This window comes from Nycticebus coucang, chromosome 22, assembly GCF_027406575.1.
Source record: "Nycticebus coucang isolate mNycCou1 chromosome 22, mNycCou1.pri, whole genome shotgun sequence".
In the NCBI taxonomy this organism is placed as follows: Eukaryota; Metazoa; Chordata; class Mammalia; order Primates; family Lorisidae; genus Nycticebus; species Nycticebus coucang.
The window spans coordinates 56,893,655-56,918,597 of NC_069801.1; the positions used below are offsets into that span (position 1 = coordinate 56,893,655).

General features: G+C 36.5%; 1 protein-coding gene across 1 annotated transcript in view; it reads left to right on the plus strand.

The window, feature by feature from the left end:
- HOOK1 (hook microtubule tethering protein 1) overlaps positions 1-23,423 on the plus strand; it is a 62,625-nt gene extending 39,202 nt beyond the window's left edge. The window contains exons 13-22 of the mRNA XM_053575371.1: positions 5,718-5,805; positions 5,881-5,941; positions 7,095-7,235; positions 8,918-9,011; positions 10,681-10,715; positions 11,254-11,336; positions 11,889-11,989; positions 14,527-14,628; positions 17,559-17,627; positions 19,633-23,423. Of these exons, the coding sequence (XP_053431346.1) occupies positions 5,718-5,805; positions 5,881-5,941; positions 7,095-7,235; positions 8,918-9,011; positions 10,681-10,715; positions 11,254-11,336; positions 11,889-11,989; positions 14,527-14,628; positions 17,559-17,627; positions 19,633-19,803 (945 nt within the window). The 3' untranslated portion in view covers positions 19,804-23,423. The remainder of the gene's footprint in view (positions 1-5,717; positions 5,806-5,880; positions 5,942-7,094; positions 7,236-8,917; positions 9,012-10,680; positions 10,716-11,253; positions 11,337-11,888; positions 11,990-14,526; positions 14,629-17,558; positions 17,628-19,632) is intronic.
- The last annotated feature ends 1,520 nt before the right edge of the window (positions 23,424-24,943 follow it).

Here is a 24,943-nt window from a genome sequence, read left to right on the forward strand (position 1 = left end):
ACTTGCTTGGTTTATTGGTGTTTCTGGGAGGACTTTATTTGTTTCTAACTGTGCAGATTTTATGTTTCCTGATTTTTGTATATCTCATAACTTCCATAATGACCCCCATACTGTCAATTTTTACTGTATTTTGGGGCTGTGTTGTTAGATTCATTTATGTTTTTAATTTTTATATCTTCTTGATTGATTCTTTTATCATCAAAAATGTCCCTTTTTTTTTTTTAAACAGTATTTTTTAAAGTCTGTTTTGTTTGATATTTGTATAGTCTGTAGCTTTCTTTTGGTTACTGTTTTCATCCTTTTCCATCTTTTAATTTTCAAATAATTTGTCTTTGATACTAGGATCTGTCTTCTCTACCCAGCATTTAGTTGGATCATTTTTAAAATTCCTTTTGTCAGTATTTGCCTTTTTTCTTTATTAAATCATAAAGAGGTAGATCATGTATCATTAATGCATTTATGGGGTACAGTGTGCTGATTTCATATACAATTTGGAATTCTTACATCATACTGGCTAATATATCCCTCACCTCATTTACTTAATTATTGTGTTAAGACATTTATACTCTGTACTTAATAGATCTGACATGTACCCTTGCAATATGCACCATAGGTGTGATCCCACCATTAACCCTCCCTCCATCTGTCCTCTCCCCTCCCTTTCCATACCCTCCCTCCTACATCCTGGGCCATAGTTGTGATCTATTCCTCACGTGAAAGTGTGAGTGATTGTAAATTGGTTTCATAATAGTACTGAATACATTGGATACTTTTCCTCCATTCTTGAGATATTTTACTAAGTAGGATATGTTCCAGCTACATCCATGTAAACATAAAAGAGGTAAAGTCTCCATCTTTTTTAAGGCTGCATAATATTCCATGGTATACATATACCATAATTTATTAATCCATTCATGGGTGGATGGGCACTTGGGCTTCTTCTATGACTTGGCTATTATGAATTGAGCTGCAATGAACAATTTGGTGCAAATATCTTTGTTATAAAGTGATTTTTGGTCTTTTGGATATACTCCTAGTAGAGGAATTGCAGGATCGAACAGCAGGTCTACTTTTAGATCCCTGAGTATTCTCCATACTTCTTTCCAAAAGGGACATATTAGCTTGCATTCCCACCAGCAGTGCAGAAGTGTTCCCTTTTCTCCAGGTCCATGCCAACGTCTGTAGTTTTGTGATTTTGTTATGTGAGCCACTCTTACTGGAGTTAGATGATATCTCAAAGTGGTTTTGATTTGCATTTCTCCGATGATTAAAGATGATGAGCATTTTTTCATGTGTCTGTAGGGCATGCGCCTATCTTCTTCAGAGAAGCTTCTGTTCAAGTCCCTTGCCCACAATGAAATGGGATTCCTTGTTCTGTTCTTATTAAGTTTGAGTTCTCTGTAGATTCTGATTATCAAACCTTTGTCAGAAACATACCCTATAAATATCCTCTCCCATTCTGAGTGCTGTCTACTTGCTTTACTTGTGTTCTTGACTGTGCAGAAGCTTTTTAGTTTGATCAGATCCCAGTAGTGTATTTTTGGTGTTGCTTTAATTTCCCAGGGGGTCCTCCTCATAAAGTATTCTCCCAGGCCAATTTCTTCAAGTGTTTCCCTTGCACTCTCTCCAAAATCAGAAGGAATCACGCTACCAGACTTCAATCTATACTATAAATCTGTAGTGATCAAAACAGCATGGTACTGGCACAAAAACAGAGAGGTAGATATATACAGAATCGAGAACCAAGAGATGAACTCAGACACTTAACTGTCATTTGATCTTTGATAAGCCTATCAAAATATAAACTGGGGGAAGATTCCCTGTTTTACAAATGGCACTGGGAGAACTGGCTGGAGACTTTTAGAAGACTGAAATTGGACTCACACCTTTCACCATTAATGAAAATTGACTCTCACTGGATAAGATTTAAACTTAAGATATGAAACTATAAAGCGTTTGCCTTTTAATTGGAGTCTTCGATCCATTTACATGTAATGTAATTACTGATAAGACAGCATTTAGATCTGTTACTTTGCCATTTTTTCTGATTACTGAAAAAAATTTTATTTTGCCATTTTTTTCTTTATTTCTTTGCTACTGACTTACTTTGTATTAGATATCTTCTAATACATCACTTTAAATCCCTTGTTTCTTTTGCCATGTTTTTAAAAGTAACTTTCTAATGGTTGTTATGCAGATTATAATCAACAACTTGAAACAACCTATTTGGGATTAATACTAACTTAATTCCTATAGTATACTGAAAATGACTGCAAAATAAAACCTTATCCCCCTCGTTTTAGGTCATACTAATCATATCTTTATAGATTATATGCTCATTAACACAGTTTTATATTTAATGCTTTATTGCTTTTATATCAGATTTGAGAATAAAATACATTTGTATGTCTTACATATATATGTATATAATTACCTCTGCTGATGCTGTTTGTTTTTCCATATTTAAATTACACTCCAACATCCTTTTATTTCAACCTGAAGGACACCTTTTTGTATTTTTTGTGTTGTTTTTGTAGAGTGTTTCTGCTAATGACAAATTCTGTTTTATTTTGTGTCTGTTTATTCTGCAAAAATCTCTATTCTTCATACTCAAAGGACATTTTGTTAGATATACAGTTCTCGTTTGACAGTCTTTATCTTTGAGCACTTTATGTCATCCACTGTGTTGTGGCCTCCATTGCTTGATGAGAAGTCAGCTGTTAAACTTACTAAGGTGCTTTTGTGTGATCATTTGTTATTCTCTTGCTGTTTTTAGGAGTCTCTCTTTGAACTTGTTTTTCATTAGTTTTGATGTATGTAAGAGTGGATCCTTTTGAGTTTATAGTATTTATAGTTCATTGAGTTTCTTGGATCTATAGATTATTTTTCATAAAATTTGGGAAGTATTTAGCCAACTTTCTTCAAATATTGTTTTTTCCTTTTCTCTCAGTCTGGGTTTCTTATGTGCATGTTGGTACACTTTAAGGGTGTCTTACACATCTCTGAGTCTGACTTCATTTTTATTTATTGCATTTTTTTTTTTTTTTTAGTCACCTTATTTTCAAGTTTCTTGATTTTTTTTATTTCCGCTGCTCAAATCTGCTGCTGAGTCCATCTGGTAAATTTTTCATTTTCTTTATTTCACTTTTCAATTCAGAATTTCTAATTGGTTTATTTTTATAAATTCTCTTATACTCTATTTGTTCAGACATTTTCATAATTTCTCTTTAATTCTTCATACTTGGTTTGCTCTAGGTTTTTGAACTTGCACTTACAATATTTGTAACGCTTTGTGTGAAGTATCCGCCCACTAGGTCACCTCATTGGCTATTCTGTGCACTGCATTTTTTTCACTGTTATGGGCTTATCTGTTTTTGTGTTGTGTGTTTTTGTTGAAAATATGACATTTAACATAGTATTTCAAATCTGGAAATCAGATTTCTCCCAAACTCAGTGTTTGTTATTGCTCTTTTTATTTTTTAAAGTGACTTTTTGAACTAATTCTGTAGAGCCTGCGCTCTTTGTATCATGTATCCACTGAAGTCTCCACTCAGTTACTGCTGTCGTTAGTTCATGATTACTCAGAGACTATTGGGGATGCTTTGAACCAATAGCTCTCACAGCCTTTGCCAGAGGACTCAGTGTGAGTGTTAGAAAAACATCTTTAATGTTTGGACAGTTTAAAACTCTACTTTTGCTTTTATTTGTTATTTGCACAGGGCATCAAATTTATCTAGAGCCAAGACATTGGGCTCCTCTCAGGTTTTTTTCTGGCCATGTGCACAGCCCTGCACGTAGCTGGCCTCTTAGATTTCCAGGAACATGTCAGGGCTTTTCAAAGCCTCCCATGGGTATCCTATTCTTCAGATCTTTCTTACAAATGTTTATCCAGGCTATTTTTTGCTCCAGCTGGTATCACAGCCTTTCAGTAGCTGTGTTAGTAAACAATTGCTGATGATTATTTTTGACAAATGTCAGGAGAATACTGTAGGCCTTTCCTGCGGAGTAAGGGCTAAATCAGGTCAAATCATGAAAAATCCATATAACAGCATTTAAAGGGAACTGCAAGGCAGGTTAAATAGTGACAATTCTCTGAAGATGGGGTGCCGTGAGAGGAGCTCCATATTCAGCCTTCCCTGTGGTTGGTGTTTAGGTTGTGGGTTTTCACAGCTACAGATTGAGAGGCTGCTGGTTTTCTGGGCTCCCATGTTATGGTGGCAGTCAGGGGAATGGTAGAAAGGCAAGTTAAAAGAACAAAAAGCTTACTCTTCTAACCACGGGTTAGCAGGTTTACATCAATAAATGCACCTGAGATTATTGCAGGCCTTTGGTTTATCTCCAGAGTTCTGAGGAGTTGATACTGATATATTTGCCAGTGTCCATATTGTATTTACGGAGGACCAGATTTACACAAGTCTTTGTGCTTGCCCTTAGTTATAAATTAAGGCTGCCAGGATCCTTGGGACATCTGTGAACTCCAACCTGAGGACCCCTTGACTTAGGTACCGATTTACTGTTACATTGATTTGAGCCACATAATCAACTAGGTAGGATTTTATTGATTGATTTGGAACATAACATTTATAATAACAATTTTGTATCAGAAGTACTTTTCAACTTCTGGGAAAATGATTGAAGCATGAGTCTTTTGTCTGACAATAGCAGTTTGTCATTGGCATAGCTTCTGAATTAGTATTGTAAAGTGCTGGTGAGACCACATTTTTCTCTTCCTGGTTGAGTTCTTGGTCTCGGGAATGCAAGGATGAATTCGTGGACCACAAGTAAGCAGAAGGAATAGGGAAACAGTTTATTAGAAGATAGGAAAGTTCCCAACAAAATGAAAGGGGTCCTGAGATGGTCGCCGCTGCAGCCCAGCGGGGTTTGGGCCTTTGTGCCTTGTCTGCCTGCCGAAACCTGTTGGCAAACATTGATTGGGTCCTTCAAACCTAGCTGGTTTACATTGGTTTCTTTAAACCATAATTGGCCTCTGTTGACTGGCCCTTTATTTGCACTGAGCGCTTTTTTTGCCCAATCCCCAGGGGAAATTCCCTCCTCTGGACTTGCTCTACCTAGGAACAGCCAGTGACCAATGACTGCACAGGTCACTGGAAGGAGCTCCTCCCATTCTTCTCCACACCCATTTCCCAGTCTCTGCTTAAAGCTGCCTCACTACTTTCTCTAGTAAGCTGTCCTAGGAAATGATGCGTTTCCATGAATTCATACTGCCAGGGTGCTACTTATTACTCTTCCAGTCGAATTTCACAGCTGTCTAAAGAAGTAACTAGTCTCCCCATACGTTATGTATCAGCATTCCCTTTTGACTATATGGAGACTAAATTCAAAATGATAAATGACTTGCCAGGATACTCTAGCTGGGAAATAGTGAAACCGGAAGTGAAATCATGGTCTTTATGCCTCCAAAGTCCATGTCTGTTACTACCTTAAATTGTATTTTTGTACTCTATTACATAATTGCATTCGTTTTGTTCAAACATAAACTATCTGATAGGGAAATGACAAGCCATGTGTTGGAAAAGACTATTGTTTATGTAACTTGTGCAAGAGAAAATGAGCCTTTTACAACTAAAACATTGTGATTTGTAATTAACCAAGCAACAGTTATCAAGCTAACTTGTTAAGATAAAGTACTGTAAGCATAAGCATATAGTTTATGGGCAGAATTAAATACTTTGCTGATATCAACCATTCTTTTGTAGAGACTAATAGAGCAGCGAGATACTCTGAAAGAAACCAATGAAGAGCTTCGATGTTCACAAGTACAACAGGATCACCTAAACCAAACAGGTGAATTTGGATAGATTTAGGAACTTTTAATAGTCAAAATACAGAAATGCTTATGTGTTGTGTTGTGTTGTTTAGATGCATCTGCTACCAAGAGTTACGAGAATCTTGCTGCTGAGATTATGCCGGTGGAGTACAGGTACATTTGTTTCTGTCAGTTGATAACCCATACTTAATATTATAAATGATATTTTTGGTAAATTTGTTAGCCTTTAAAGACTTTTCATTTTATGTGTCATAAAACTGAAAATTACTTTGTCTCATTTGTTTAAACTTGCTAAATCAGATTATTGCTACTGCAACGATTTAAAAATATATCAGAAGTTAAATTTCACAACCTTGTTTAAAAACATTTAAGTTTTTATAACACATCCCTTCTTGCTAGATAGTGAGGTCACGCCTCTGGGGTATGAGAAAAAGTTAGTGTCTAAAGTTTATACAATGCAGTCACTTTAGTCAGAAAGTCACTATGGTGGTTTAAGTATTATCATTTAAAACTGTAAAACTATTAGCAGACAAAACTCAATATAACTAACATCTGAAGGTGGAAGTAGTTATTGTGTAAAATGAGAAATTATTTATCTTTCTTAGTGGGAGGCTAATCATGACACTAAAATTAACAATTTTAAAAAATAGCCATTTAAGCGTATTTTCTAGGGTTATTGTCTTGGCATTTGGAAGAATTGGGATGAATTGAAATGAGTGGTTTTGAGTACTGGAATTTTGTGGAGGGCAGTAGTGTTTGCATTTTAAAAAACAAGTGCATGTAAATCTTTAATAAAATTTTTTCCAAAAACAAAAAGTTCTAAAAACTGTCTTATTACCATCATAAAGCTTATTTTAAAATGTTAGACAAACTATAGTTTCTTCAATCTTTTGCTTTTTATTTATGTATTTTCTAAGAATATACTATTTCCTTTAGTTAGTAAATTACCAAGTAAATTAATTCATATTGTCTCTTAGAGATTCGCATAATAATCATTTATTAACTTTAGCGTAATCTTATACCAGAACCTTTAAAACTTTACTATTTATTTTTGAGGTGCAGTCTTGTAGTGTACATAATTTTTTTTAAAAACTTTCAAAAGTTTTGATTACATTTTAAGGGTCTTGCACTCTTACTGATAAAGATAGCCAGGCTTAGTTCAATTTTAAAATGATAGTGATGGAGCGGACAGGAAATTCCGTGTGTGTGTGTGTGTGTGTGTGTGTGTGTGTGTGTATGTGTGTGTGAAGAATATGATGACTCATCTTTTTAAAAATTGAAAACAAACTTTCATTTTTAACCTCAGGGAGGTGTTTATTCGACTGCAACATGAAAATAAGATGCTTCGCTTGCAGCAGGAAGGTACTGAGAATGAACGTATTGAAGAACTTCAAGAGCAGCTGGAACAGAAACACCGCAAGATGAATGAACTGGAGACTGAGCAAAGGTGACGTGCTCATCCATAATCGAAAGTCTTGGGGATTTAATGACCTAGACACCAAATCTTGACTCACCCAAGTGGAAAATATGGTACCCAAAGTATTATAATTAGAACTGCCTGGAAGCAGGTTGAAGGGTTTTGTTCATAGTCTCTCACCACTGCAAGCTTCACTGCATGAAAGAAAGAAGTCAAGTGATTCATTTCAGTCATATTATTATAAAATACATGTATGACTTGGTTAACTAGCTTGTTTATTCTTCACAACTGAGAAGGTTTAAGAAATGAGTAAATGATAGTTTGGCTTTCTACTGCAATCTGGTGCCTATGTGGGATTTCGTCTGTGGAGTCAAGTGGGATCCCACTTCTAATGCATTTAACTGTGATTTCCCACCAGATCACACACAAACCATTTCTAGGCAAGTTACTTAATCTCATACTCAGTGTCTTCAGCTATAAATTCAAGATAGGAAGACTACAGGTAATCTGTTTAAAGCAAATGGTGTGCTGAACAATTACTAAGAAAAATATGTAACATCGTATAGTACTTGTTATGTTCCAGGTCCTTTCCTAAGTACTTTATTGGTATTAACTCAATAAATTCTCATAATAACCGTATGAAGTAGTAAATATGGATAAGAAAGATGAGATATAGGGAAGTTAATTAGATTATCCAGCATGATAGCGCTAGTATGTTCTGGATCCTACATTGGAACTCTGTCAGTTGGTTGCTGAGTATCTCCTCTTAGCTGCTGTGCTGACCTGCTTCTTATAAGTGGCACACTTAATAAAGGTATTTAGATTTGTTTATCCAACCTTTATTGAATTTTAGAGACCGGTCAGAAATTTTAGAGATAATTGACCTTGTCTGTCTCAAATTTGTCTGTATATTGTTACATTAACTGTTATTTAAAAAGAATAGCATTTTAGCTTTCTGAAGAGACCATTAAAAATTACTGTGCTATGCAGTTCAGTGCTAGTTCTTGGCCCTAGAAGTACTAGATTTCAGTTGTTAGGGAATTAATGTAGGACGACAGACATGTGAATAGATAACTCACGTGATAACTGTAACAATGGACTGTTGTTGGTGGATCTGTGTCATATATGTGAGTGCACATACCTGTGGGAGAGGGAGATGGAGAGAGAGGAGGGACACTAACTGGTAACTTCAAGCGCAAATAACTTCCAAGCAGAGTTTTAAAGAATGGGATTTTGCCAAATTAAAATCTAAACTAGTCACTAGTGCTAATCCCTGTAATTTCAATAAAAAGCCATGAAGAAATGGTTGGAAAATGGTGGGCTTCCTCTTTTTCCAGTACAGAGTGAAATCTGAAACAGAAGGTGGAAACTTGGTTTCCATTCATTAAAAATACAACTGTAAGAAAACTGAGCTGGTTTTCTCATTTTTCTATCAGTGAATACATTGCAGAAATGTTATGTTTTTGTCATTGACACAGAAGTGCCTTATATTTTTAAAGGTAGATATAACACATTTTCAGGAAGAAAGTCTTCTTTTTTTAAGTATTTCCTTAGAAGTAGCTTATGATATTACTCAGTAACAGATAATTGTTCCACATTTGACATTGCTACCAAATGTATATTTTTTCAGTTAATGACATGAATGCACCTTCCCTGTTCCTTAACTACTTTGACGTTGAATACAAATACACGTATGACTTATCTCTCAATAGGTTGAGCAAAGAGCGTATCCGAGAATTGCAGCAGCAGGTTGAAGATCTCCAGAAGTCTTTACAGGAACAAGGCTCCAGGTCTGAAGGCGAAAGTGTAAGTAACTTAGAAATTATGAAATTCTGCTGTATATGAATTTTTTGTAATAGGTCCTGATGCCCAAATTGATCTTGTATCTGAAAGTGTTACCCTTATCATTTAGGACACCCTTATTAAATACCGTATATATCTGCATAACAGATGCAGTGATTTTGCCAACTTGGAGCCTGTAAATTGATCATATATATTGTAAGGTGATTTCTATCTGTCCTACTTCAATAATTACACCTCAGTTCATGATAATTCTTGATTGCAAGCATGCTACAATTGAGGCCTGCACAGCTCTGCTAGAATTTCAATAGGGCAGACATGAGAAAAGTCCAAATGGGAGTACTCAGCAAAGTTGAGGAAGCCTTCTAATAGGAAAATGGAGAATGAGAAACTGATTTCTACCAGTGACTCCCCAGTCTCTGAAGGGCAGAAACTTTAATGCAGCCTTGGAGGCCTCGCTCCTCATTTCTTCCTCCTTCCACACTGACTCATGACCTCACCATTTTCTAATGGGTATGGCAGATACTGCCAGGACAGAGATTATTTAAAGGACATCAAATTTAGCCTAAATCTGCATACACCTAGCAACTTTTCTGTAGTTGGATCTCTCTATATGAACAGAAGAAGTAATGATTGAGAGAGAGGCGTATTAAAAGTAACAAGAAAAAGGGCTAGATGTGTGTGAGAGACACATTGATTGAATGTTAGATGATTATACCTGTTGATGGGGGAGAAAATTCTACAGAGTGAGTAAAGAGATGAAAAGGAAGATTGGAAGGGTTGCATTTCCTTTTTGTCTTTTCTGTGCTTTATGTGATTTTCTTTTTTTTCCTCTGGGGGCTTGGAAAATAGAAATCGTCTCATGCATGGCGGCATCTCATATGTGCATATATACGGTATTGTAACCTCTCTAATACAAATACTATTTTAAGCCATGTTAGGGAATACTTTTTACTTGGGATCTGTTGGGGGTAGTACATTTTTGATTGCAGTATTTTAATGATTTTAAATTTCTTTATCTTTTATTTTTTAATCTATTGGTGCTCAAATTAGATTTCAAATTATATGTTTTAAATTATTCAGCTAATCAGTAGATGCAGAATGACTATTGTGATTTAAAATACTTTTTTTTTAAAAGAGGAAATTTTATATTTAAAATTTTGCTTTCTACCAAAATCCAGTTGCTTCATTTTGGTGTCATTATTAAAATGTTTTCATTTATGGAGAGATATTTTTACAATAAAAATAAATAGTTCTTTAAGTCTGTTCTTCCTCAAAGTTCAAAATCTTAAAATTTGCATTTTGAATAAATGATTTTTTAGCTGTCTTAAGTGTTTGATACTCCTTCATATATCATGCAGCTGGCATTTGCTATTTTTCAAGTTCAAACTTAATTTTGATTATATTCAGAAATATGAAGCATTTTTCCTTTTTGTTATTGTAGTCTTTTGTATTTCCTAATCTCCTTTTCCTTTTGAGGAAAAAATCTAAAATTTTATGCTTTTAAAAGTATATCATTAGAAATACAAAGTTTTAAAGGATTTACATAGTAGGATTTAAAAATTTAAAAGATTTACATAGTAGGCCTTCAAAAGGAGGTAAAGAGATTTAGATGTCTGGAAAATTTACCTTTGTTGACATAGTCATCTTACAGGAATGTTTTTTAATTTTATAGTCCAGCAAATTAAAGCAGAAGTTGGAAGCTCATTTGTAAGTAAAACTGGTATTTCATTTTAAATGTGAGAGGGGAAGGGTTGTAAAGCTTCTTACGTTAATATCTTTTTCTTATATTTTTAATAAAAGCAAATACTCAGATGCTAATTGAATGTTCACCACTGCTACCAAAAGTAAAAAGAAAAACATGGTTAAAGATTCAGACTGGGTGCTAAGCAAACCAAATGCGTACATTTTTTCAGTTGCTAATATTTAAAGAGTTTATCAAAGCAGACGGCTGCTCTCACAGCTAGAGTATGTGGAATGGTAAACCTGTAGAATACTTTCTCTAACTTTCACAGGCAGCGAGGGTGACAAGGGAGGAAATGCATCATTCCTGGCACCCACCTTGTGCCAGGCAGTTTCTGTCTTCACAACAATCCCTCAGATCAGGCAGATAGTACCCCCGTTTCACAGAGAACAGCCTCAGGGTCAGAAGGCAACTCACCCGTGTCTACAAACGTTGTGTGGCTGAGACCACTTCTCACTCTTAGATGGATCTGACTCCAAGCTCAATGCTCTTTCCGATACTTAGGGAAAAACTAACAGAGGTCCATGAAGAATTACAGAAGAAACAAGAGCTCATTGAAGATCTTCAGCCAGATGTAAATCAGAATGGTAGGTATTTGTGAAAACGTGGATCAGACTTGTAAATAAGAACCATGATGATTTTTTAGTGCTGAAGTCATTAATAAAAGATATCATCTTAAAGCAAAGACAAATAAATCTAATGAAATGAACGGACTGATATATAGGAGTATCAAACATTGTAAAATATAATAAAATTTACACTGTCGAAATATGAATAAAAATTTCAGATTACATTAAAATGAACTTTAAAACACGTGGAAATGCTTTATTTTGTCTTATTATAGTTGTGCTTATCTCATAAGGTATATTTTCTTATTAAAATACTTACTAGAAAGGAGAAAAACAGCTAGTTAAAGCAGACTGTAGGTTTTTTAAAGGATAAATTATAATTAAGGATGTAGTAGTTTGTAGTTCAAAAGTTTTAGATAAGAATTAACTACAAAGAAGTAAAAGGTTTTTCTTTTAAATTCTCTTATTAGTCTTTAGAAAATAAATGTGATAAATGTAATTTTTTGTTTGAGGATGGTGTATTTGAAATACATTGTAACCGGTTATGTTTCATTTTGTTTTTATTAATAGTGCAAAAGATCGATGAACTTGAAGCTGCTCTTCAGAAGAAAGATGAAGATATGAAAGCAATGGAGGAAAGATATAAAATGTACTTGGAGAAAGCCAGAAATGTGAGTAACTTAAAAGCTGTGTGGCCCAAGCTCTGACGGGGCCTTTCCCACGTGGTCATGTTGCTGTTCTTGTTTCTGTGTCTGCTCAATTGTTCTCAAGCATCTCACTCACCTGGGGCGTTCCCGGAGTGTCTGCACACCCGTCCTTGTAGTCTCACTCATCAGTGTCAGAAAAAGTTAAACACATAGACGAAAGGGACAATTCAACCATCAATTGTAGTGAGCTCATTAAAGAAGGCGGCTGCTGTAATGTATGGCATTTGCCGTTTTTAGCAAGATGAGCCTGGAATTTTTACTTGCTAGAATCGTAGCAAATTCATTAAAAAAAAATGTTCTAGCATCTTAGCAAAGTGAACAATTTACCTTTTATGAAAATTTAGCTTTTTTAAACTTGTTTGAAATTATTTTAGCATTCAATCTAGATTAGACAGCCACTTTTGTAACGTTCATCAGATTCAGAGTTTACTTCTTGGTCACTTTGAGTTCAGTCACAAGTGGGGAAGGGGCTGTGCTCCTGCAGTCAGTCAGAGTCCTGAGCTGACAGGGGCTCACTGCGATATTGCCCCACTAGTAGATGAGGGGACAGTGTAATTTCAGGCCTGAAAACGGTGTAACCAGCTTGCACTCCCATCTCAGAGGGCGGAGCTCAGGCATGTGGTCACACCCAGATTTGGGGGAGTTAAGATACATAGCCTAGGTAAACATACAGGCATGGTCAACTTTCTTCCAGTTACAAAAGTATAGATATTTACAGTAGAAAATATAAAACCTAGGTTCCCAGAGATAGTAACATTTTGGTGTCTTACTAGCGCATTTTTTTATGCACATATTCTCTCTGATTGGTGATCATGACACACACACACACACACACACACACATGCATGCACAAATATACAGACAGAGACATGTAAGATTTATGGTTTTAAACTTAAAAAAATTTACTCAGGTTATAGAAATGCAATTTAATATTTCCTGGACACTTAACTGTGCTAAGTACTGGGCATGTCGCAGTGACAGGCACTGCATTTATGGCACAGACTTTGCAGAGGTGGGAGAATGCTGACACGGTCCTCACCTGGGTGGGAGATACCATAGCTTGTTCAGGATCCTGCTGGAAATAGTTTGTTTTCATTTCCTTTTCTTGTTTTGCCCCTAGAAAAAAAAACTATAAGCAAGGTATTTATACAGAAAGCTTTCCCTTCATTTTGGCTTATTATCTTAACTTGTTTCCCAGAAGTGGAATTATTAGGCCATAAGACCCTTTTAATAAGATGCTCTATACATATTTATAAATGTCATTTTACAAGGATTATAACTAGTTGAACAAACCAATGACAGTGAGTACCATATTCTTGTCATCATTATTATCACTTAAAGACAGTTGCTTGCTTTGAAAAATGTGATTTCTTATTTTACCCCTTACATATTTGGTGGGAGACGTTCAAATAGTGGTTAAAATACTAGTTAAATAACATATGTCCATGATAGAAAATTCAGAAAATATAAAAAACTAAGAACCAGACTTTTTATTACTTAGAGATGTTGAGATAAGTTATGATTTGTTCTTTCTAATTAAATTCTGTTTTAAATTCTTTAACGTTTTCTGCTTTGCTGATGTGAAGTCCTAACCCCTGAGGGCAGGGTCCCTGTATCTACTAAGTTGTCACAGCCAGCGTCTCGTGGTCAACATCCGGGAAATAGTTTCTCAGCAAATGTGTTAACTCTAGTAATGTTTGGTATATTGCCATCAAGTCTTTTTCCTACACTTCTATGCATAGAGATAACATTTTCCCAACTCACTAAATACTTAAAAACTTTTTCTAGTACATTTATATTTACCTCATACAGATGTCCCTATTATTGGACATTTGTAGTTTTTGCTTGTAATATATTTCTGACTTGGTTTCCTAACAGAATGTCATCTACAAAGTTGAGCTGACTCTCTTCACCACATTCTGATCAAGCATCTCATTTAACTCTACTTTTAGTAATTTATTTAAATTTGATTGATCATCCTATTTTTTGTAGGTAAAATCACCAGTGTCTACATGTGACCTTATATATTGAATTGCATTTAACTAGATAATAGTAAAAAAAATTATTGCCAAAAATGTCTTTCATGTGTATCACATGTACTTTGTAAAATCGGGAAGTTCCCATATAATTTTGTAATTCATTTTGGTTTTTAAGAAAATTATAAAGTCAGATAAATGTAGAAAGGGTTATTTTAAGACCTTAATGCTTAAAGCTTGAGCACTGAAAAGGCTAAATACCCCAAGTACTGAACCTTCAAGAAGGGAGTTTCAGTTTTGGGGTGGGTATCTCCCCATTTTTGTCCTGAATATTTAAACTATTATTTGCCTGTAGAATAAGGTTTTGTGTTTTTTTTTCTTTTTGTTAGTCCAATTAGATTGTAAAACAAGCTCCTGGGTCACTTTGTAGATTATTTTCTACTTTACTTACACAGTTTTTATTGAACATGTTCTTGAATTCTTTAAAAGGCAAAGTGAATATATAAAGTTTTTTTGTTTAAACAGGTAATAAAAACTTTAGATCCCAAATTAAATCCAGCATCAGCTGAAATAATGCTACTCAGAAAGCAGTTGGCAGAGAAAGAGAGAAGAATCGAGATTCTGGAGGTAAAGCTTGCATGTTCTCTCATCTCCTCTTAATTATTCTACAGGCTCCTGGTAATTAGCTGCTGCCATGTATTTGCCATTAATGAGCACATTTCACAGGAAGTTAAACATGTCCTGTCCCAGCACTTGTGTGTTCTTATAGAGCATTTCACGTGCTCACTCGGTTGGTTTCTGTATAGTTTATGCTGCGTCGTCCCTTTACCTTTCGTAACAGCCAGTCATGACTTTCATTTTTGTCTGTTTGTTTGTTTGAGACAGAGTCTTACTCTGTCACCCAGGGCAGAATGTCCTGGCATCGTAGCTCACGGCAACCTCAAACTCTTGGACTCAACTGATTGATCCTCTTGCCTCAGCCTCCTGAGTAGCTGAGACGACAGGTGTACATCACCATGACTGTCTAGTTCTTGTATTTTTAGTAGAGACGGGGTCTCGCTCTTGTTCAGGCTGGTCTGGAACTCCTGAGCTCAGGCCATCCACCCACATCAGTCTCCCAGAGTGCTAGGATTACAGGCATGAGCCACCACGCCCAGCCAATACTCCTGATTGTCCTAAAAAAAAGTCCTGCTGCGTAAGACTCCTTTAAAAATTATGTGAATGTGACTTGATTCAGAAAAAATTAAAAACTGAGCTTCACCTTTTAAAAAAGGTAGTTTGTTCACTCAGTTAACCACATTTTTCTTATCTCCCCCTGTTCTTCACCTGCACCTAAACAAACTTGGTTTGAATTTCTGAAAGAAGGAATTACTCACAGAATCTCAGTGAGCCCTTAAAGTGACAATCTTGGTTATTAATCATGCATAGTTCTATTAGTAACATCATGCTCTTATTAGCTGGGTCTGCATATTAAAAGTATTTTTGTGCTAGTGGTTATATCATTCTTAAGAGCTCAGGTAAGCATGTTAGTATGAGATTGTACATTCTTAGATTTTGTAATTGAGCATGTTCTAGTTTCCTTTGCAAAGTGTTTTACAAACAATTTTGGGCCAGGTGCAGTGGCTCATGCCTGTAATCCCAGCAGTCTGGGAGGCTACAGCAAGTGGATTGCTTGAGATCAGGAGTTCAAGAACAGCCTGAGCAAGGCCCCATCTCTACTAAAAATAGAAAAACTAGCCAAGCATGGTGGTGGATGTCTGTAGTCCCAGCTACTTGGGAGACTGAGGCAAGAGGAGCTCTTCAGCCCAAGAGCTCAAAATTGCTATGAGCTGTGAAGCCACAGCTCTCTACCCAGGGCAACAGGGTGGGACTGTCTCAAAAAAATAAAACACCTACTATTTTTAATACTGTAGTGAGGTTTGGTGGTACTCTTAAAGTCAATATATACTTCCTCTGAATAGCATATGCATAATCGGAGAGCCATGTTGAGTTCTGTATACTGGCCTTGAAATTCTCACAAATGGTAGTTTCTTTTTCAATTAAATAGGAATGTTATATTTCAGAGAAACTAGTCTGTTCACATACCTTTTTGTTGGTATTATTTCTGAGCAAGTAGATATGAACCATGGAAGAAATGTTTTCATTTGAAGAGTCAGAGACTTTAACCCCTGCCTTCCTGCCCCTGGACCCCCCCACCCTGGTGTGCACTTGATGTTGCTAACTGTCCTGGCCGTGGTGGTGTCAGGAGCACTGGGGAGGGATATCCTCTGAAGAAATCCATTCATGCTTCAAGATCTAACTCAAATACCTCTTCCTCTATAAAATTGTCCCTGCATTCCTCAGTCAAAGGTAGTCGTCATCTCTCCATTGTGGGTCTGTGTACTTTGAATTCACAAATTCATTCTGCAACAGAATTGATTTTCTTTTTCAGCACAAATTGAGGTGTCTTGAGGTCAAGGGCTGTACTGTATGTCCCAGTGTTAAATATATATAAACCAGAGGCCAGGATTACAGCTTTATGGGGGTAGCGTCCTAATGTTGGCCCCTCTGGTTGGAGGGCCAGATCTCTGGTCTGTAAAATAGACCTCATCTGTACAATAGTGAGACTTGGCCTCGCTGATGTCTGAAGTCTAAGTCTGACTGAGGACTGCCCAGAGGAAGACAATGAAAGTGTACACCATTGTTGTTGTTTGAAATGTGCGTCCCCAACAAGTATGATGACAAAATGGTGGCTTTAAAACTAGGGCTCTGAGAAAAGCATGCGGTATGTCACGGTACACAGGCATTGAACTGATTTGTATTCACCAGTACACACACTACAAAACGGAGAGACGCAGTGTAAATAGCAGAGGCTCCTCTGACTGCCGCCTCTCAGGGAGGGTCTGTGTCTGGGGTGCTGTGAGCCAGAAGGGCGGCATGAGCTTAGAGTTTCTGTGGCGTGAGCACCTCGCTGAGGGGAGGTGCAGGTGTCTCAGGATTAGAATGTTTCTCTGAACCAGACCGTCTGGCTCATCAGGTGCTCGACAGAATTACAAAGTTAGCTGTATTTGAGTAATTAAGAAAAGGATGTTATTCTCTGTGGTGGCACATAATACACCACAGGGAATCTAGAGGCCACCAAGAAACGCAGGAGAGAAATTTGTGCTGGGCTTGGTAGGTGGGTGGGTTTAAGGTTTTCCTGAGTATTTTTGAGTGTGTGCCCTTCCTCCTTGGTTTTGATTTCTCTTAAGTGCAGTTCTGCCTTATTACCTAAGCCAGTCCTTAACTTTTTTCTCTAGATTTGGGAGGTAGCAGCATCAGAATCATTAGTTGTGTGTGTGTTTAAATCACTGTGCTCCACCAGGAATAAAGCTCCTGGAGTAAAGGTTTGTCAGTCATAAATCTGACTCTTCTCTGAAGGGTCCCACTGCGTTTCTGCGTGATTCAGTTTACATTTTATTTACTGCATGTGCCTTATAAAAACATTCTTCAGAGTCTCTCAATGATGAGAAATGATTCTGTTTTTAGTAACTTGGGGTGATTTCTTGGATTTTAACAGCCCACGTATCTTTTTCCAGAGTGAATGTAAAGTAGCAAAATTCCGTGATTATGAAGAAAAACTCATTGTTTCTGCTTGGTATAACAAGGTGAGTTGAAATTTAGCTAATGATTAGATGTTTAGAACAGTGTTATCAAACTAGACCAGGTCTGACAGAAGGAATTAAGTTCTGTACCATAAACCAAGATTACATATATGACTGATACAAAGGTTGCCCTGTGTGTGTTACACCAGCTATTTTCTGTTACATATTCTGTTTTTGTTTTTTTAGTGTTGGTTATAATCCACTAAATTGATTTTTTGACTCATACGTCTTTAGCTGACGTACATGGACATAGGAATACAATTCATAAATATTTAAAAACTGCCTTCTTTTAGCTTTAAGAAATATTTAATTTATCTCCACAAAGGGTTTCTTGAGAAATGTGAATCTCTGAGTAATGTAGAATTAAATGCTTCTGGTATTCAATATTGAATAACACCTTCCAAAGCCTCTCAGCGTGTCCTTTACTGGATACATGTGGATTTGTTTGTTTGCTTTGTTTTTACCCAGGGGATGCTCATCAGTAATTGTCTTTCTGTCCTACTGCGGATGTAATAGCATAAAGTGATTTGAAATGTTTTATTTTGTCACCGTTAGTATCAGTGGGATTTTTCAAGAGCAGCATTTCATGATATGTATGATTCTTTTGGGTTATTCTAGTCAGCTAGAATAGGTAGTAATTTGTCTGTGATCTGCCATTGCCCGTTGTTATTTAATGCGGGGGAACAGCACTTTACAAGCTTCCACTGGGAGTGCTGCTCGCCCACAGCTCTAGTCACCCTCCTTGGACGTGTCCTGTGCACTATGCTTTCCATCTCCGCTCTTTCCCTCCTTTCCTTAATTATGTGTGGGGTGTTCCCAGAGCCTTCCCCCTCGAGTCAGTCTTCCTCGTGGAGGTCAGGGACTGTGTGTTACTGTCTTTGTTCTCTGTGGCTTTCGATGCATAAATCAGTGAAGATATTGTAGCCAAATAATACGTATTCATGTTTCAGTCTATGTTTGTTGAGCATCTACTGTATTCTGGGTACTGTAGTAGGTGCTAGTAATGCCAGCTGCAGTAAAACTATAACTCAGGCTTGTAACTCAGCGCTTTGGGAGGCCAAAGCAGGAGATCTCTCAAGGCCAGGAATTCAAGATCAGCCTGAGCAACACAGCAAGACAGCAGGACCCCATCTCTACAAAAAATTAAAACGTAGCCAGGCATGGTAAAGCAGGCCTGTGTTTAAGCTACCTGGGAGGCTGAAGTGAGAGGTTGCTTGAACCCAGGAGTTAGAGGTTATAGTGAGTGAGCCCTAATCACCCTACTTTACTCCAACCTGAGTGGCAGAGTGAGACCCTATCTCTAAAAAAGAAAGAGATAGAAAAGGAAAAAAGAAAAGAAGTTGCTTTATGTGTTTAGAGAATAGTGACTTCCCTTATAAGAAACCCAACAGCCAAAACTGTGGTATTAGTCACATATCAACATAAAGATAGATCATAATAAATTTGAATATACTGGTGATTCCCAAACATTAGCATGCATCAGAAGACTTACACACGTTGCGGGACCCACTTGCAGAGATTCTCTTCAGGAAGTACTATCCCCAAATTTGCATTTCTAGCCAATTCCCAGTGATGCTGATCTTGTTTATCCAGGGACTATACTGCAAGACTCATGAGCTAGTCTCTTGTCTTAACTCCACCCATAGGTGGTGGAATCATGGTGCCACAAAATTTGCTTTGAAACTTCTTCTTATTGTTATTATTAAGCCTAATTCTAACACAGTATTTTAAGCTGTTTTTAATGAGTTCAAATTTAGGAGATTAAAATAGAGAAAGTAGGTTTATATGCCTACTTACTAGCATTATCACTAAACAGATTCATCAGCTTCTGGACACATGTTTTCTTCTGTAAAAATGAGGAAAACCTGAGATTTGTAAGCTTGTTTTGAGGATTAAATGTCTTTATGTATGTATGTGAAAATCACTTTGAAACAAAATATTTAGTTGTATTAAATATATATGTGTTTATGTATTATATATATAAATATTTATATTTGCTGTTGTTCAGAGTCTCGCATTCCAGAAACTGGGCATGGAGTCCAGGCTCGTGAGTGGCGGCGGCGCTTGCAAAGAAGCCGGCGCGTGCGCCCCCGCGCGGTCCTTCCTGGCCCAGCAGCGGCACATCACCAACGCCAGAAGAAGTCTCTCTGTCAGAGTTCCTGCTACAACACCTGATTAAACTGCAAAAGGAAAGATAAACAGAAGTGCCCTTAAAATATTTTGTACTTTTCAACTAACTACCAGATTGAAAAAGAAGTTTATGATGCTGGATGCCAAGTATTTCAAAATCAAAATGCATCAAATTAATTTTTCCAGCTGACTTTGAAAACAGTATAGAATTAGCTATTTCTCTGGGGGAGCACGTTTGAATAATTGGAAGATATAGTTACACAAACATCTCAAACGTTTGTCTTTTGAGAATATTATAATTTCATATTGACTTTGTATATTTTAATGTTTTCAGTTGTACCAGTAAATTAATTTGCAATATGTAATCAGTAATATGAATTTTAAAACAGATCTAGATTTGTTGTATTTTCTTTTTGGTTCATATAAAAAATAGTCTTGAGGTAGGCACGTCATGAACCATATATGTGGGTGATGTCTTGGGATAAGTGTGAGGCTTCATTTCCATCCCCCAGCTCCTTCATGGAGTGTGTACACACACTTCGTTATGTCATGGAAAATATGTTTGGAATATTTGTTACTGGCATTAGTAAAAGTGACTAATTGAAAATTTTTCAGATTGTGAAGCGGTCCCAGTTCTCGAATGCACTTCCTGTAAGCCAGGGCTTCTGGACAGCACGGGTACAATGTTAAGAGTAGGAAATAAATTGACATTTGTAAGAGGTAACTTCCTGATGGAAAGCAGGCTAAAAAATACATTTTGTGTTAATGTTTACATATTCCTTAATGTCATTCGTAAGAGTTCAGTTATTTGAAGCATAAAATTATGGCTTGTGCTAAAAAAAAATATATATATATGGTATTATATAATAGTTTTACCTCTTTATTGAAAAAAGATATAATGATGGAAATACTTGGGATCGGTTTGATTTCTGTTTACTGATTGAAGAGTTTGTCTTGCTTAGTTTGTGGTATTCAGTTCATTTCTGCCTGAAGGTCTTCTTTACAAAGGTTATTACTTTTGAATTTGGGGATCATTTTTCAAAGTTACCACCTTGGAATTTCTGTTAAGTTGTGTTAAATCTATGTAGTCCTATATTATAGCCACAAGACATGTGTGGCAATTGAAATTAAATTAATTAAAATTAAAAATTTAGTTCCTGGTTGCACCAGCCACATTTCAGACATTCAGTAGCTACAGGACGCTGTGGCTTCTCTATCAAACCAGACAGCAATAGAACATCTCCAGCATTGCAAAATGTTCTTTTGGACAGCACCATGCTAAGTCTTTTTATAACTTAGAAATACTCTTTGATATTAGGCTACAAAAATTAAAAAAAAAAGAAAAATTTTAGGACTGTTTCCATTGTAAAAAGGAAAGTGAATTGTGACCTAATGAACATCTTCCATTCTGTGTAGTGGAATAGCTTATGCTGTGACAACCACAGTTAATCGTTCCTGTGCTGCTCAGCAAAGGCGTACGCATCTGCAGTATGTCTAAGCAAGGGTGAGTGAGCATTCTGTGAAGGGGCGGGTACTAAATATTTTAGTAAATCCCATAGGTTTTGTGAACTGCACAGTGTCTGTTCCAGGTACTCAACCCTGCCGTTGTCAGCTGAGAGCAGCTATACACACAGTGTATAAACAAAATGCGCCTGGTTGTGTTTCAGTGAAACTTTCTTTACATAGACAGGTGGTAGGCCGGATCTGGCTTGCAGGTTGTAGCTGTGGTCTAGATTTTATTCTTAGCCTTTCTTTGCAAATACAGTCTAAGTCTTGTTCCATTTATAGTATTACTCATTTAGATACCTGGTTTTTAGATTCTTGCCTAGTAATTTTTTAGTAACTGAAAATGGAAATTTCATACTGCATTCGGGTCTCTAAGATTAGGGAGCATCTGTCAGGATATTGTGTTTTATCAGGGTTACTTCTGTTGACTACCTCTTAGATTTTGATGTAATTACATTGTTGATTTGCATTTTCATGTGTTCTGGTAGCGTCTGCTTGCCTACGACTTTTAGTGAAATGAAATAAGTCTTTGAATCGGCGGTGCCTGTGGCTCAGTGAGTAGGGCGCCGGCCCCATATACCGAGGGTGGCGGGTTCAAACCCGGCCCCGGCTAAACTGCAATCAAAAAAATAGCTGGGCGTTGTGGCGGGCGCCTGTAGTCCCAGCTACTCGGGAGGCTGAGGCAGGAGAATCGCTTAAGCCCAGGAGTTGGAGGTTGCTGTGAGCTGTGTGAGGCCACGGCACTCTACCGAGGGCCATAAAGTGAGACTCTGTCTCTACAAAAAAAAAAAAGAAATAAGTCTTTGAAAATACTTTAGCATGCTGTTCAAAATTTTCTAAGTATGGTGGCATTTTGGTATGTTTTGGTTAGTGAAGACACCTGCCCCTTTAGTGTTTCTATACTTATAATTGAGATTTTATGAGCTCTTCAAGCTCTCTTTTAAAGGAATTTATTGTAAAACATTAACTTTAATAAATTAATGTTTTCATAGTTCAGTTGCTCATAAATTTTCAATTATGATACTCGGAATTTTTACATAATACGATTTCTGAATGAGGATATAAGGCTAGATTGATTTTTTTTAATACAGAAAAAGCAAATTTTCTGATTTATCACTTTTCTAGGTGATAAGTAGAATTTAAAATGTTTGATTTATAAGTATTTATACAAGACTAATATAATTTAAAATTCTATATTATTGTGATTAATCATACAGATCAGGAACTGATCAGAAGTGAGATTCTTTCCACATCTGGTTAATGTAGTGAGATTGACACCCTGTGGGTGGTAAGGCATTATAAATATTTCATCATAAACCATGATTTATATACATCTGTGTTATAAGAGAAGCTTGATGGCATATAACATGGAAGAGATTTTTGAAGTTCATCTATTTGATAAGGAATTAAGCTACTTGGTGATTATAAAGTTAAACCACAGATGAATTTGAAAGTGATCTTTAATTGTGAGCTTTTGTTCTAAGATTAATATTCCTTTGTCTTTTTAAAATAAAAGTTGTATAAATATGACAGTGATGTCTATCCTGAGATTAAAATAATGAATTGAGAAATTTATTTGAAGTGTATTCTATTTTTCAATGAATAAGGCTGTCAAATTAATGATTTAATAGAGATTAAGAATTAATGTCTAGAATTAAACTGAGTATTCTTCATTACGATGTCATCTTTGATAACTGGAGCACTAATTTGAATGTTAGTTAATGTTCCCACCTCTACACCTGTTTCTATGTAGGGCACATCTGCCCCTATGGAGGGGGGTGGCTTTTAGGCTACAATATTTGTTAGGTTCTCTATATGTATATTTAATGAGAAGCATTCCTATGTAAAAATATGTGTATATGGTTGTACGCATACATTCTTATTGTGAACTTGTACATTGCAAAGAAGTAGTTTGCAAATTTGTAAAGCACAAACTATAAAAGAAAATAATGTAAACTTGATGTTCCATAAATGTAATGTCTAGTTTATAAAAGGTCCTTTCTATTTTCTATGGCAAAGACTTTGACACTTGAAAAATAGAAGCAATACTTGATTTATTTTTTTAAGTATTTAGGATATTATTTTAAATAAATGATTGTCCAGTAACGATATAATACTTGTGAAATGTTTTAAGTAAATAAACTTTCTGCTTCTGTGTCTGTTATGGATGAGTTTTTAATGGGCACAAATGCACATTTATCTGCTGTTTAAAATAAAGGACTGAAAATAATTAAATTGGTAAAGAAAAAAGGATTGCATCAGTTCTTCTAATTTTCTTTTTCTCTTGAGCTGTTTTTGTGAATGAAAAGATGCATTCTGTGATGGGGTGTGTCTTTCTGGAAGGTTAACATCTTGGATTAATATGAAATCCAGGACCTTTCCGAGGACTGCAGTTTCCCTGCTGCTGATCCCTCAATGCTCATTCTTCCCTTCTGCCTTTAGTAGTAGGAGCCCATATTTTTAGCCTATGACTTTATCATCCAGGAAAGAAAAAACACAAAACTGTATTCCAAGACACCCGTATAGCTGGATGGGGGTCATTTAATCCAGTTCTGGCTAATGGGATGTGAAAAGCGGTGACGTGTTTGTGCAGAAAGAATGGGCATGTTTCCCTAATCCTTATCCCATCCCTGTATGGAATGCCTTATGCCTGCGGCAGCCCTCAGAGACAGTTAAACAGTAAGAAAAAAGGAACTTGGGTCTTAAAATCACCATTTAGCCAAAACAGCCGTAGCCTTCTAGCCCACGCTTCTCTTTTTTAAGCTATTTTTAAAGCTGTTTTATTTTGGTATTTCTTTCAGCATTCTAACTTCCCAGTTCATACAGGTTTGTTGAAATGAGTTGTGAAATTTATTTTTAGAAAAATGCAGTTGCTCCATATTCTTGGCCAGTATTTGGAACGGTTCAATTCTGTTGCTGCTAATGGATGCTTAGTAAATACTTGTTTACTGAGGCTGATGTTGCCAGACATGCAGTGGAGACGGGAGTGAAGTGCTGTCTCACTTTAGGGAGATCCCCATGAGTCTCTAAATGTAGCTTAACTTTCTGAATGTCCAGTAAATGCTGCCCCAACTGGCATCACCTTATTTTGTGACTAGTTTGCTAAGAGCAATCAAGGTTCTAAACCTACTTTGACCAATATGGTGGCTGCTAGCCACACTGGATGTTGAAATGTAAATTTTGATGAAAACTATTCCATGAGACATTGTGGCCAAATTTGAAGTGCTCCATAGCCACACATGGCTTGTGGCTACAGTATTGGACAGTGCAGTTAAAGAACTTTCCTGCATCACAGAAAATTCTGTTGTACAGCGTGGTTCTAGATAACTACATCTCTCTGAAGTTAGAGGGGATATGGAACTTTCAAGATTTCTGTCCTGGTTCTTAACTTCTGGCAGCTTGACTGTCAAATCATTAGTCACGTGTGGGTCTAGGCACGGATCTCTTTAAATTTATTTATACTACTTGTTTGTTCAGCTGGGATCTGCAGATCACTGCTTTTTACTAAGTTTTTGGCCACTAGTCCTTGAAATACACTTTCTTTCTCTTTCCTTTCCTCTGTTACTACAATTATGCAGCTGTTGGTCTTCCACAGAGTCTTCCAGTTTATCTCGACTCCTCATTCTCTTCCTCAGTAAATGATACCGACTGAACCTCAAGTTCACTGATTCCTCCTCCTGGCT